This window comes from Natator depressus, chromosome 19 (assembly GCF_965152275.1).
Source record: "Natator depressus isolate rNatDep1 chromosome 19, rNatDep2.hap1, whole genome shotgun sequence".
Classification (NCBI taxonomy): domain Eukaryota; kingdom Metazoa; phylum Chordata; order Testudines; family Cheloniidae; genus Natator; species Natator depressus.
In genome coordinates this window covers 2,819,509-2,832,244 of record NC_134252.1, presented here as the reverse complement: position 1 = coordinate 2,832,244, position 12,736 = coordinate 2,819,509, and the positions used below count along the sequence as shown (strand labels likewise).

The 12,736-nt window shown below is 66.4% G+C and overlaps 1 protein-coding gene across 2 annotated transcripts; it reads left to right on the top strand.

Moving 5' to 3' along the window:
• The first annotated feature begins 550 nt into the window (after positions 1 to 550).
• On the top strand, positions 551 to 10,662 carry LOC141974436 (uncharacterized). Of its 2 annotated transcripts, XM_074934145.1 has the most exons (15): positions 551 to 650; positions 1,294 to 1,469; positions 1,954 to 2,114; positions 2,351 to 2,510; positions 3,135 to 3,305; positions 4,537 to 4,628; positions 5,230 to 5,387; positions 5,871 to 5,974; positions 6,321 to 6,545; positions 7,383 to 7,468; positions 7,778 to 7,914; positions 8,405 to 8,494; positions 8,940 to 9,148; positions 9,554 to 9,760; positions 10,130 to 10,661. In XM_074934145.1, exons 2-15 carry the CDS (start codon positions 1,311 to 1,313, stop codon positions 10,415 to 10,417), a joined length of 2,247 nt encoding a protein of 748 aa, XP_074790246.1. In that variant the 5' UTR covers positions 551 to 650; positions 1,294 to 1,310; the 3' UTR covers positions 10,418 to 10,661. The 2 variants fall into 2 exon arrangements, with proteins under 2 accessions (XP_074790246.1, XP_074790245.1); XM_074934144.1 differs by lacking the exon at positions 551 to 650 and having other exon boundaries at positions 904 to 1,469; positions 10,130 to 10,662.
• Positions 10,663 to 12,736: the final 2,074 nt, after the last annotated feature.

The window sequence follows — 12,736 nt, the reverse complement described above, 5'->3', positions numbered from 1 at the left end:
AAGCACTGACGCAGGCCCGCTCAGCAAGGTCTGTGCCACGGGGTGCCTGCGACAGCAGCTGGACCCAGCCTGGCTCAGCTCTGACTCCAAAGCAGGGGGTCAGGCCCAAGGTTCCCTCTGATTTTTGACAGGCCGTGTGCACAAAAAAATTCTTCCGTGCAAATTTTTGTGCTTCTGTGCAAACGTTTGTGTGCGCAGGGTTTAGAATCAGACTAGGCACAGCTCAGAGGGAACAGCGGCCAGGCCCCGGGGTCTCCTCTCAGACCGGCCTGCTCACCCAGGGCACAGCCCTGGGGCCTGATCCCGAAGAGCTGGGGGCAGGGGTGGGCTCTGCTCGGGGGTCACAGAAGCCCCTTCCTGGCTCCAGAGCCAGTCCGAGTCCTGGCCTGGCTGAAAGGCGGCATGTGGTGCCCTGGGAAGGGCGGGGCTGGGGGCTCAGCCTGGCGCAGGGAAGGCACCAGCATTGCGGGGCCACCGCCAGGCTCGTCGCCCCGGTGCGGGGCTGCCCCGGCTCCCTTCCGCCCCAGCCGGGAGCGAGCTGCGCCTCACGCTCCTCCCCGGCACCGCCTCCCTCCCCCGGGCTTCCGGGCACGCTGGGGATCCTCGCTCCGCAGCCGCCATCGCAGCCCGCAGCGAGCCCCGCGCGGCCGGTGACTGACCCCGCGGGCGGCGAGCCGGGCGCACGCGGGGGCCGCTGGCGGGGCCCGGGGCGGGGAGCGCCCGGCTCTGGCCCCGTGCGCCCGGGGCGAGGGGCGGTTCGCCGGACCCCGTGCAGGGACGGGCTGCTGCGGGGGGCCAGACGCGCACTGGGGGGCAGGATCGGGGCTGCCAGGCCTTCCCCAGGTCCCAGGGGCTGCTTCTAGCAGGGGTTCCCCGGTCCCTGGCTGGGGTCGGGGGGGTCCCCGTTCCTGCCAAGTGTGGTTAATTGGCGGGGCCTGGGGGCTCCGGTTGCGGCATGGCAGGGAGCTGTGGCATATCTGGTGCCATGGATCTGGGGTTGTTCTCGCAGCACCGACCTGGGACGCTCCCCAGGCGGGCACATGCCGCGCGGATCGTGACCAGTAATTCTCTGCCTGCGGGGCTGGTAAACGACATGGAGAGCTCAGCCTGTGGGAAGCCCCAGACAGTGGCCTGTGGCTGCAGGATTTATGGGGATCCCTCCGAGTGGGGAACTTGGTCCGGAGGCGCTCAGCCTCGCCGGGACCAGCTGCGAGTCCAGCCCTCGCCCCAGCTGTGCCAGGGCCCCTGGGCTGGTGCTGTCCGGTGCTATCGATGGGTGTGTTCTCTCCTCAGCCGGTGCCCTGTGCTGGATGCTGAGCGCCATGTGCTGGCCCGGTGCTGCGGCCCTGCTGCTCTGGGCAGGGCTGGGCCTGGCCCGGGACTACCCATTCCGGGACCCCACCCTGCCCTGGGAGCAGCGGCTGGACGACCTCATCGGGCGGCTCACCCTGGGGGAGCTGGTGCTGCAGGTACGGAGAGGGTCTCTGCAGCCAGCACAGCAACCCCACTGACAGCTGCATCCCCCTCTGTGGGGCAGCGACAGCCTCTGTCCTCCCCGTGGGGGGGTGAGGCGGGGGCAGCATCCTTGGGGCCTTGGCATCTCACTGCGGGAGTCTGGGCCTGGCATGGCACCCTATAAAGACCCTCGATCCGAGGGGAGGAAGCTGGGAGTGAGACCAGTGGGGTGGGGTTTCTGAATCGGAGGGAGGGGCGGTCAAGCTGGGTGCCCTTGGAATCTCCCATCCCACAGATCCCTCCAGATGGGGCCTCGCCAGCCCTGTCCAGGTCTCCTGCTGGGACGGAGAGTGAGATCTGGCATGGAAGAGCCGAGTGCGCCAGCTGCCCCACCTCTCTGCAGGGCCAGGCCGGGCGAATGAGGGCAGCCCCTTGGCAGAGTGCCCGGCCTCATATGTCCCTCAGTGCCCCCCTTCACCTCTGGTGTCTGCCCCACAGATGGCGAGAGGTGGCGCTAAGTACAACGGGCCAGCACCCCCCATTGAGCGGCTGGGGATCAAGCCCTACAACTGGAACACCGAGTGCCTGAGGGGGGATGGGGAAGCCCCTGGCTGGGCCACGGCCTTCCCCCAAGCGCTGGGCTTGGCGGCCTCCTTCAGGTACTGTCTGGAGCCGGGGGGGCCTGAACCGGGGGCCTTCATGCTGTCATGTCCGGGTGTCCCCCCGGGGCCGTGCTGGGGCCTAGTCCAGCGCAGGCTCTGTGCCTGGGCATGTGTCTGCCCTAGCTCTGCCCAGGGTAGGGGCAGCTGCTGTGGCACTGAGGGGACCTGTGCCATCTCTGGGCACAGCCCTGGCTCATCCCCCGATGCTTCAGCTGCTCCCCGCTCCCCCACAGCCCCGAGCTCATCCACCGCGTGGCCAACGCCACTGCCACGGAAGTGAGAGCCAAGCACAACTTCTTCATGTCCACGGGCAGCTACGGCGACCACACGGGCCTCAGCTGCTTCAGCCCGGTGCTGAACATCATGAGACACCCGCTGTGGGGCAGGAACCAGGTAACAGCCGGACCGGGAGTGGGGTGGGGCAGGGGGAGCCCGGGGCTGGGCTAGCGGGGAGCTGTGGGTGGGACTGAGGGGCACCGGCAGAGCTGTCGGGACGGGGAGCCCAGGGGCGGCTGGTGGGACTGAGGGGCACCAGCAGAGCCGTAGGGAGGGGGAGCCCAGGGCTGGGCTAGCCGGGGGCTGCAAGTGGGACTGAGGGGCACTGACAAAGCGGTGTGTGCCCTGGAATCCCCTCCCAACACACCTTGCACTGTCTCCCTGCCTGAATCCGGATGTGCTGGGGTCCCTCTGGCAGACCCTGCACGCCCCCTTTCTCCCCCTGTGGCTTAGGGCCCCTTGGCCTCTGTTTTGAGGCTGCCCTTAGCTCCCCTTGCACTAATGTGTCTGAGACGTGGGCCCACGAGGGACTGGACTGAGCCCCGCTCCTCCCCCCGGTCTCATTTCCCAAAGTCCCCAGGCTGCGGCAGCTCCGGGACTCTTTGGAAGGGCAGGTGGGGAATTGGCAGCTGTCGCAGAGCAATGAGTGATGGGGCCCAGGAGAGCAGGGGTCCTATCCCCACAGCCAGCGCCCCGACAGCGGCGGGGGCAGCAGCAACCCGTGTGTCTGTCTGTCCTCAGGAGACGTACGGCGAAGACCCGTTCCTGAGCGCAGAGCTGGCTGTGGCATTCGTGCAGGGGCTGCAGGGCGACCACCCCCGTTACGTCAAGGCCAGCGCCGGCTGCAAGCACTTCAGCGTGCACGGGGGGCCCGAGAACGTGCCCGTCTCCAGACTCAGCTTTGATGCCAAGGTGGGTGTGACGCTCCCTGGCGATACTCGGAGCCGTGAGGGACTTCGCTGCCACCTGCCCTTTGCACGAGAGTCTGGTCCGTGTCTGCTGGGGGGGTCAGCTCCACCGCCCACAAACGCTGCCCCACAGACCCCGCCGTCTCATTACAGGCCAGCAATAGGCCCACTCCAGCCCCTGGACACGCACAATATTCACAGGTTTGCAGCCCCCAAAGGAGCAGGCCAGTTCCACCTCTGCTCACCGCCCCCCTTAACACCCAGCGCTGAGAGCCCTTGGCAGTGAAAACAAGAGAACGTTTATTTAACAAAGCCCAGAGATTGGAGTGAGCAAGTTGAGTGATGGAAACAAGTGGTCCCATGTCAAATATACTCGTCACACACACGCTAGAGCACACCTGGGGTGTGGGGCAGTCTCCGTCCCTCGTCAGTTTCACATCCACATGGGAGGTTTGTCTGAAGATCTGCTCCGGGAACTATTGTGTGGCAGGTCTGTGACGTGCAGTACAGGGGCCAGACTTGATCGCAGTGCTCCCTTCTGGCCCGGGAAGCTCTGAAGGCGTGAAGAACCCAGGCTTGTTGAACCAGCTACCTTTCTGCCTGATAGAGCAGTGCTCACCCGCTGTCCTTCCAGGCTTGGCTCTGATCTTCGTTCAGGAGACCAGTCAGGCTGTCAGCTTGCCTGTTCGGTGAAAGTTACTGTGTGTTTCCTTGCAGTACCTGATATACCAGACTAATCCTTTGATCTTAGTCATAAGCAGCTCCCACGCCTGGCTGACTGTGAAATCTCCATGAGGAAAAACAATCTTATCCCTGGTGCCTGGCTTGGTGGGCACATAGGCATCCATTGTAAAACCTATGATGCACAATGCGCATCTGACCAGACCGATAGATGAGCCTCTGTCACCCCCTGTCTGCAAGGAACCTGGCTGAGGAGTGTCACCTCCCGGTTGTCTGCCTTGTCTTCAGAACATACTTTTCAGTGTAGATATGGGACGCCTGAAATATGACCCATACGCACATTTACGACCAGTGGGAGAGACCTCACTTGCCACCCTTGGGTGCATATAACTGGCCTAGGGCATCCCTGTACAATTCTGTGGTCTCTCTGTGCTCTCTGCCAGAGAATCCTGGGTCCCGGTGAGCTCCGCCGGGGCTGATGGTGGGGGCCACGGGGTGGGGGTGGGGTCTGCGCCAGGCTCACGGCACTGACCCGAGCGCTCTGCGTCCTGCAGGTGCAAGAGCGGGACTGGAGAATGACCTTCCTGCCCCAGTTCCAGGCCTGCGTGCACGCTGGCTCCTACAGCATCATGTGTAGCTACAACAGGTACCGGGCGAGGCGGGCCCGCGGCCGAACAGGCACTGGGATGGGGCACGCGGCTGGGCACGGGGCAGGGGTCTCTGCGCTGCAGGCTGCTCCTTGCCCGTGCTCATCATCAGCTTATCCCGGGGCAGACGAGGGCTCTTCTCACACACACCCCGCTCTGCCCTGGGGGTGCAGGTCAGCAGGCCGAACCCCACGGGAGCTGTACAGCTTTCGAGCTGAACGGGGTTGGCTCTGTTTGGGACTCGGGTGGAGTCCCCAGGTGGCTCAGGAAGGGGCGCTATTCCACCCGCGTCTCTGTTGAGCCAATGCCCCTGCATGCTGCTTGGGGGCGCTGTCCTCTAGAAGAGACGTCAAACCTCTGTCCTCTCCATCGGTCATTGCTAGTGATCTCATGGCGCTTCTGGCGGGAGCCCTGTGGCCTGGGGTTCCCAGGTGGGCAGTTACATTCTGCTGAAGTAAATCCCCCTATAATTCCAACCGAGTGCAGTGTTCTCCTTCACTTCCTGTCTGAAACTGCCAGGCACTGTTAAACAGCTGCCATGCCCCGCCCCAGAGGTGGCTGCATTCGGCATTGCAATAACCGCCAGACCCAACCCGACAGGATCAACGGCGTGCCCGCCTGCGCCAACAAGAAGCTTCTGACAGACATCCTGCGGACAGAGTGGGGCTTCCAGGGCTACGTGGTGAGCGACGAGGGGGCCGTGGAGTTGATCATGCTGGCCCATCGCTACACACACAGCTTCCTGGAGACGGCCATCGGTGAGCCTGGGCGCACAGAGCCCACGGCCCAGGAGGCTGGCCCTGCTTGGCCGAGAGCCGCCTGGGCTGGGAGCAGGGCAGGGCCCAGCTCCTGCTGATACTTCTAGAGCAGAGCTGGCATCGGAGGGCAGGGGCACAGTCGGTGATGGGGTGTCGGGGGGTGTGGGGAGAAGGTTGGGCACTGCTTTGATGGTCAGGACTCCTGGGTTCTATTCCCAGCTCTGCCACTGACCTGCTATGAGACCCTGGGCAAGTCACACACACGCACATGCCTCAGTTTCCCCTCTGTATAAACCCTGCTGCTCCCCTTCCGTGAGGCCTAGTTAACAAGGGTGCTGGAGCCGCAGTTCAAGAGCTGAGCTCATTGCCCCCAGACTGGCAGGCGCAGAGGCTACTCGGTTGGGTTGGGGGCCCTCGGGGGGAGGGGGCAGAGGCTGAGCCCAGCAGTAACGCGCTGTTTCCCATCTCTCCGCCATGCTGCAGCCTCAGTGAACGCTGGCTGCAACCTGGAGCTGTCCTTCAGCCTGACGGAGAATGTCTTCATGAGCATCAGTGAGGCTGTGGCCAAGGGCAACATCACGCTGGAGGTGAGAACCTCTGGGGGCAGCGCGGACGGGTGGATGGGACACCCCCCGCCCTTGTGGGGTGACAATACCGGAGCAGGGCATGGGGCAGGCAAGCTCAGCACTAGGGGCCCCGGGTCTGGGCTTACTTGGGCTGGCTCATCCTGCTTGGGGCTGGGAGGGCGCCGGGTGTGCCTGGCACTGGTGGGAGAGTGGATGTGGGGTGAGAGCCTGTCTCCCCCAAATCTGAGCTTGAGCCACCCCCTGAGCGGGTGGGACTGGGATGTGGGGCTGCAGCGCCCGCCCCCCCCCAGATCTGAGCTCTGGCTGCCCCCTAGCTGGTGTTATGGGCTCTCGCTGCTCTTTGCAGACGGTGAGGGCCCGGGTCCGGCCACTCTTCTACACACGGCTGCGGCTGGGGGAGTTCGACCCCCCTGCCATGAACCCCTACAGCGCCCTCGACCTGAGCGCCGTGCAGAGCCCCACCCACAGGACCCTCGCCGTGGAGGCTGCCATCAAGAGCTTTGTGCTGCTGAAGAACGAGAGGGGGACGCTGCCCCTCAGCGCCCAGGCCCTGGCCGGCAAGCGCATCGCGGTGAGTGTCCCGCTCGGGGCGGGGGAATCTACTGGGGCCGCCGCGGCTGGGACTTCCTGGCTCGCGTGCCCCGGAGGTGCTGACCGCCCAGCAGAGCACACAGCCCCTGGCATCTTCAGTCACTGCGTGCCCTGCCCCAGATCTGCCCCAGAGAACCGCGGCCGCGCTGGGGCTCCCTGCCCCACACCGGACACCTCAGCTGGGGACTGTGTGACACCAGGGGCACCCTGCCATGTTGACAGCCTGCAAGGGACCCCACAGCCATCCCCCCCCCCCGGAGCAAGCTGCAGCCCCCCACCCTTCAGTACCAAAGGGTGGTCTGTGCAGACGGCAGGTCCCGGTGGGCACTGGGGCCTGGCTGATGAGAACAAGAGGGAGCGAGGCATGGGGGGGCCCGGGTGGACACTGCACGGTGGGGGGTGGGGCACTGCACAGGGGGGCCTGGGGCAGGCGCTGCTCGATGGGGGACAGTGGGCGCTGCATGAGGGGGCGGGGGCGCCGGGTGCTGCTCAGTGGGGCCTGGACGGATGCTGCACAGTAAGCGGGGGCACTGCCCAGGTGAGCTTGGGGGGGGTGCTGTTGGATGGGGCCCAGGGATGGCAGGCACTGCGTGGGGGGGGCCGGGGGGGGCAGCACAGCAGGCCTTCCCCCATAGTGAGGCTCAAAGCTGCCAGGGGCTGCATTAGGCCAGCACTTGACCCACCCGGCTCATTCCATCGCTTCCGAATGCCTCCTCCCGTGGCCCCCCCGGCTTCTGTGCAGCGCCTGGGCCCTGGGGCTGGCAGGGTGGAGCGGGCAGCTCCTGTCCCACCCTCGGCTGTTTCCCCTCCACTGCAGGTGGTTGGTCCCTTTGCCGACAACCCCAGGGTGCTGTTTGGGGACTACGCGCCCATCCCGGACCCCCAGTACATCTACACCCCCAGGTAGGGCAAGAGCAGCCCCCCCCTTGCTCCAGCCGTCAGCTGGGTGGGGAGGGTGTTGTGGCATTTCTCTGCTCTGCGGGCTGGGCTCATGGCACCACTCGGTTCCTGGTCCGAGCCGGGCAGCTCCCAGGGCAAAGGGGCATCGGTGGTACTCCCCCATCTCCGCCCGACACCTGGTGCAGAATTGCCCATTGGTCCCACTCGGCCCTGCCGGGGAGGCGGATTCTCCATCTGGAGGGGGGTGCCCGAGTGCCACGGCCCCTGTATCCGTGACTTAGCTGATGGCAGGCTGGTCCCATCCCGGTGCAGGAGGGGCCTGGAGACCCTGCCGGCCAACATCACCTTCGCCGCAGGCTGCAGCGAGCCCAAGTGCCAGCGCTACTCGCCGGGCGAGGTGGAGGGAGCGGTCCGGGCAGCCGACGTCGTCGTGGTGTGCTTGGGCACAGGTACGGGGGGCAAGAGGGCAGGTGGGGGGGGGCAGCCGGGTCCCCAGGCGGTGGGTGGTGGCCCCAGTCTGGGTGTGAGGGGGTGGGCTCAGACCCCCTCTAGTCTCAGCCACGCTGGCATTTGCCTTCCTGCCCCCCACCCCTCCCCAGAGCCTGGCGCGGGGGCAGTGCTGGGTCTGTGGACTCGGGGCTCAGGCCTGCTGGTTGTGTGATGGGCCTCCCACCAAGAGAGCCCGCGAGTGCCCAGGGCGGGTAGGAACCAGGACCCCCGGCGGGCTGCCAAAGGGCTTCTCCTCAGCATGGCAACCCCCACAATTCCTCCGCCTGGAGCCCTGCCGGCCTCCTGGCGCCCTTGGCTCCCCCCACGTCATGTCCCCGCCGGGTGGGGGGTGGAGATGAGGCACATGCTCTGCACAGAGGGCGCGACCCAGCCCCTGGCAGCCCAGGGCAGGGGCATCACAACTGACTGGCACTGGCTCTTCCTGCTCAGGGACTGACCTGGAGACAGAGGCGAACGACCGACGGGACCTGTCCCTGCCCGGGCACCAGCAGGAGCTGCTGCAGGATGCCGTGGCCTGGGGTGAGGTGGTTTAGTGCGCACTCGCATGCTGGGGCCTGCCGGAGGTGGGAATCTGGGCACCCGTGAGGAGCTGACAGGGGGCAGGCTGTGTGGGCACAGCACCCCGTGAGGCCCAGCCCACCCTCGGGGGGAGCCCATCTCCCCATTGCCCTGCACGTGGGTCGCCCTGGCGGGACTGAGCTCAGTGCCCCGCGTGCCCAACCCAGAGACCACAGTGATGGGCTCCCACGGAAGAGCCCAGCTGGACAGATAGTTGGGGTATTCGGAGCATTGCAGACCTCAGTCGGCCTGGTCTAGGGATGAGACCCCAGCATGCGCTGCCCCACGGGCCCGCCTCTGCCCCACGGGCCTCCCTGAGCTCGTGTTGGGCCCCGGTGTGTTGCAGTCCCCCAAGCTGCCATGCCAAGGGGTGGGGCTCTGGACTGACCTGGCCTGTCCCTTCCAGCTGCCGGGCGCCCCGTCATCCTGCTGCTGTTCAACGCGGGGCCGCTGGACGTGGGCTGGGCCCAGGCCCACCACGGAGTGGGCGCCATCCTGGCGTGCTTCTTCCCAGCGCAGGCTGCAGGCGTCGCCATCCGCAAGGTGCTGCTGGGGGAGGAGGGGGCCAGCCCGGCGGGCAGGCTCCCAGCCACCTGGCCAGCTGGCATGGACCAGGTAAGGACCAAGGGCACCCGGTGCTGGGGGGCTCGGAAATCTGCTGGGTGCCCTGGGGGGACACCAGCTGCCCTGGTGTGGTGACGCTCAATCCAGGAAACACATGACCTTTCTCCCAGCCCCACGGCACTTCCCTTGGGACCGGCTGCTCTGGGCCCAGAACCCAGCTGCCTGCACAGCCCCAGCCCCACAGGACAGGGCTGTGAGCCCTGCCTCCCCCTCCCAGGGCTGGCATGGCCCTGCAGTCTGTGCCCATCCCTCCATGTGCCCATAGCCGGTGGGGCCCTGGACCCCCACCTATTCCCAGGGCCAGCATGGCACCGTGGCCCCATCCTGCCCCCTCCCAGGCCTTCATGGCACCGTGGCCTGTGGCTGCTGTCTTCCATCCCTTGTAATTCTCTGCAGGTGCCAGCCATGGAGAATTACACCATGGAGGGGCGCACATACCGGTACTATGGGCCAGAGGCCCCGCTCTACCCCTTCGGCTATGGACTGTCCTACACCACCTTCCTCTACCGGGACCTGGTCTTGAGCTCCACGGCGCTGCCCCTCTGCGCCAACCTCAGCGTCTCCGTGGTGGTGGAGAACACTGGGCAGAGGGATGGCGAAGAGGTGAGAGCTCTCCCTGCCCCGGATCAGTGAGGGGTGGGCAAAGGGGGTGTAGAGGGAGGGGCCTGTGAGGCAGGGCATGGCTTGGGGGAATGGGATTGTCATATGGGCCCCGTGCCAGGCCAGCACTTAGTGCTGGTGGCTCCTCCCCTGGGGGGCCGGGGGCATCAGGGGGTGGCGTCCTGCTGACTCCTGTGACTTTGGGGTGAGGCAGAGCCGTGGTTCTGCCTCAGCCAGTGTCTCAGGTTGTCTCTGAGCGGGGACGCTGCCCATGGAAAAGCAGCACCTGGCAGGACTCGTCTCCCTGCTGGCCTTGCCCTGGGTGCTTGGCTCCCCGTTGCTGTTCCTAGCCCGCCTCTCCCCTCCCTGCAGGTGGTGCAGCTGTACCTGCGTTGGGCACAGCCCTCCGTGCCGGTGCCCCGCTGGCAGCTGGTCGGATTCCGCCGGGTGCCCGTTGCCGCAGGGCGGGCGGCGAAGCTGCTGTTCCTGGTGACCTACGTGCAGCGTGCCGTCTGGGCCGAGCAGTGGCTGCTGGAGCCGGGCGCCTTCACGCTCTTTGTGGGCGGACAGCAGCCGGGCCAGGAGACACATGCCAGCTCCGAGGTCCTGCGGGCGGAGTTCACTGTGACTGGCACCTCCCGACCCCTGAGCCATTGCTAGGGACAGGGACTGGAATGGCAGCTGCTGCACCAGGGCTCCGGGTGCTCCATGTACTGGGATCTGCAGGGGGCTAGCATGTGGCCGTATGCGTTGGGATTGGGATCTGGGCTAGCACCTGGCTGGCTGTACCAAGAAGTGGGGGCACATGGCTGTCTGTATCAGGGTTGAGAGGGCCGGCCTGGCACCTGGCTGGCTGTACTAGGGGGGCCGCACCGGCAGCTGGCTGGCCGTACTGGGGGGGCTGGGCCAGCACTTGGCTGGCTGTACTGGGGACAATGGGAGCTCATTCACTTGATGCACAATAAACTTTGCCCAGCGTTGACCCCTATGGAAGCTGCAGCTGGAAATGGGGGTGCTGAGGGACTAGGCTCCCCCATCTTTCTCCGCCTGCCCGTGCCAGGGCTTGGCAGCGCTGTTCCCCACCCGCAGCCATGCACTGCAGGCCAGCAGGGGGCGCTGGAGCCGTGGCAAGGGTTGGAGGGGGTCGTGGCAGGATTGCATGGGCCATGTGGCCACATTGCGGCGAGAACTGAGCCCAAGGAGGGGGGCACCTGGGTGCTGGTTGAACCCCTGCTTTGTAGGAACCTCCCCCCAGACCAGAGGGGTGCCCAGGAGCAGCCCTCCTTGCTTCTCAGACAGGCCCCCTCCCCCAGACAGCACCCCCAAGGGGGCCGCGTCTTCCCCACTGTGCCCAGGCCACGGGAGCAGCACAAAGCTCCTGGCACCGGGGTGGGGCACGCCAAACTGCCCTGCCACCAGGCACCCTCCTCCCAGCTGTCGTGCAGCCCTGTCTCCACTAGGTGGCGCCCCCCTTCCTTACAGCCCAGCCAGGCTCTGGCCAAGTGCAGGGAGGGGCTTTGAACTCGGGGCTGAGCAGGGCGAGAAGCCAGCCCTGGGCTGGCACCTGCCAGGGGCATTGCTCCATCTGGGCCGGTCTGTCTCCAGCGCCCATCCCCGTGGGCCCTGCCCGGATTGCCGAGCTCTGTTGCAGCATCAGTGACCCCCAGACTCCCCCACGGACAGGGCAGCCCGGGCAAAGAGAGTGACTCACCGATGTGCCCAGCGAGTGACCCTGCTGTGGGCACTGCCCTGGGGCAGGAGCTTGGCCGAGCGCGCAGCCCTGTCACCTCCTGGCCCAACGGCTATGGGTCAGCCAGGGGAGGGACCTGGAGCCCAGCTCCCTCCTGCCCAGCCTGGCTCAGGAGGGGATGATCCCAGCCCACATCCCCTCCCCTCCAGCAGGCTGCAGGGGCCAAGCCGGCGCCTGCTGCCTCCCCCGGGCCCCTTCCAGCAGCCAGGGCTTTTCCTGCTGAGCCCCATCCCGCTCTGAGACCCGTGCATCTGCCAGGGGCAGCTTGGTTTCCAGACAGCACTTGCCTCTGGTCCAACGGGGTTAAACAGAGCCGTCTGCGCCGTTGTGCCCATGCCATGCTGTGCTAGGGGTGGGTGGGGCAGGAGTGGTTCCCCTGGGCAGCCCCCGCCTGTCTGGCTGCATAGAGGGGCACTGACAGGCTACCTGGTCCCACCAGCACAGGGGCTGGCTGGCTCAGGGACCGGGCAAGGAGCTGTTCCTGCCTGGGTGAGCCGTGCAGGCCAGCCCAGGGCAGGGGGAACCAAGAGCTGGCCGCAGCGCCCTGTGTGAAATGAGTTACCAGGCTCAGTCCGGCGCCAGGGGACACGTGGGAGCGGGAAGGACACGGGGACTGTGCTGGGGGGAGGTGGACAGTGCAGGGGGAGGATGGAGGATGTGGGGGCAGAGGGCAGGGGGGGTGGATGTGTGGGGGAGGGGGATGACAAACCCTGCTGGCTCCCCTCCTTCCGCCTGGCAGCTTGCCCCCCCCTCACACACAAAATGGGCAGGAAGGGACGGGGAGTCCCGCAGCTGCCTGAGGTCAGCAAGCCCCAGCAGGAAGGGGAAAGGGGCCAGGCCGGAACTCAGTCACGGGCCACGTGCACCTCCCCCGAGCCAGGGGGCACGGGGGCTGGGAGTGCCACACCAGGGTAGGGCTGCCCCCAGGGGCTCAGGGCACGGCAGGGATGGATGGGGCTGGCTGTGTGGTCACCAAGACTGGCACGCCCATCCCTGCGATACACACGTGCACCCAGGCACACGCCGCGCACACACGGCCCTCCCTAGCCCCACCCTCCTTTGATTTCTCTGTGATAGCCGGGGGTGGGGGGGTGGCATGCTGGGCCTAGGCAGTTCTGGGGTGGGCACTGAGTCAGGGGAGACCATTTGGGGCATGCCATGGGGGAGCAGTTTGGCCTCTGGCATGGGGGGGACAATTCATAGCTCTGGCACCCGGTGTGGGCATTCCC

Excerpts from the sequence above, each read along its gene's own strand:
- LOC141974436 (XM_074934144.1), top strand. The coding sequence starts at position 1,149 with ATGGGGATCCCTCCGAGTGGGGAACTTGGTCCGGAGGCGCTCAGCCTC. Across the intron at positions 5,975-6,320 it reads AGGGCAACATCACGCTGGAG|ACGGTGAGGGCCCGGGTCCG; the intron begins GTGAGAACCTCT and ends TGCTCTTTGCAG. Across the intron at positions 9,149-9,553 it reads GGCCAGCTGGCATGGACCAG|GTGCCAGCCATGGAGAATTA; the intron begins GTAAGGACCAAG and ends AATTCTCTGCAG.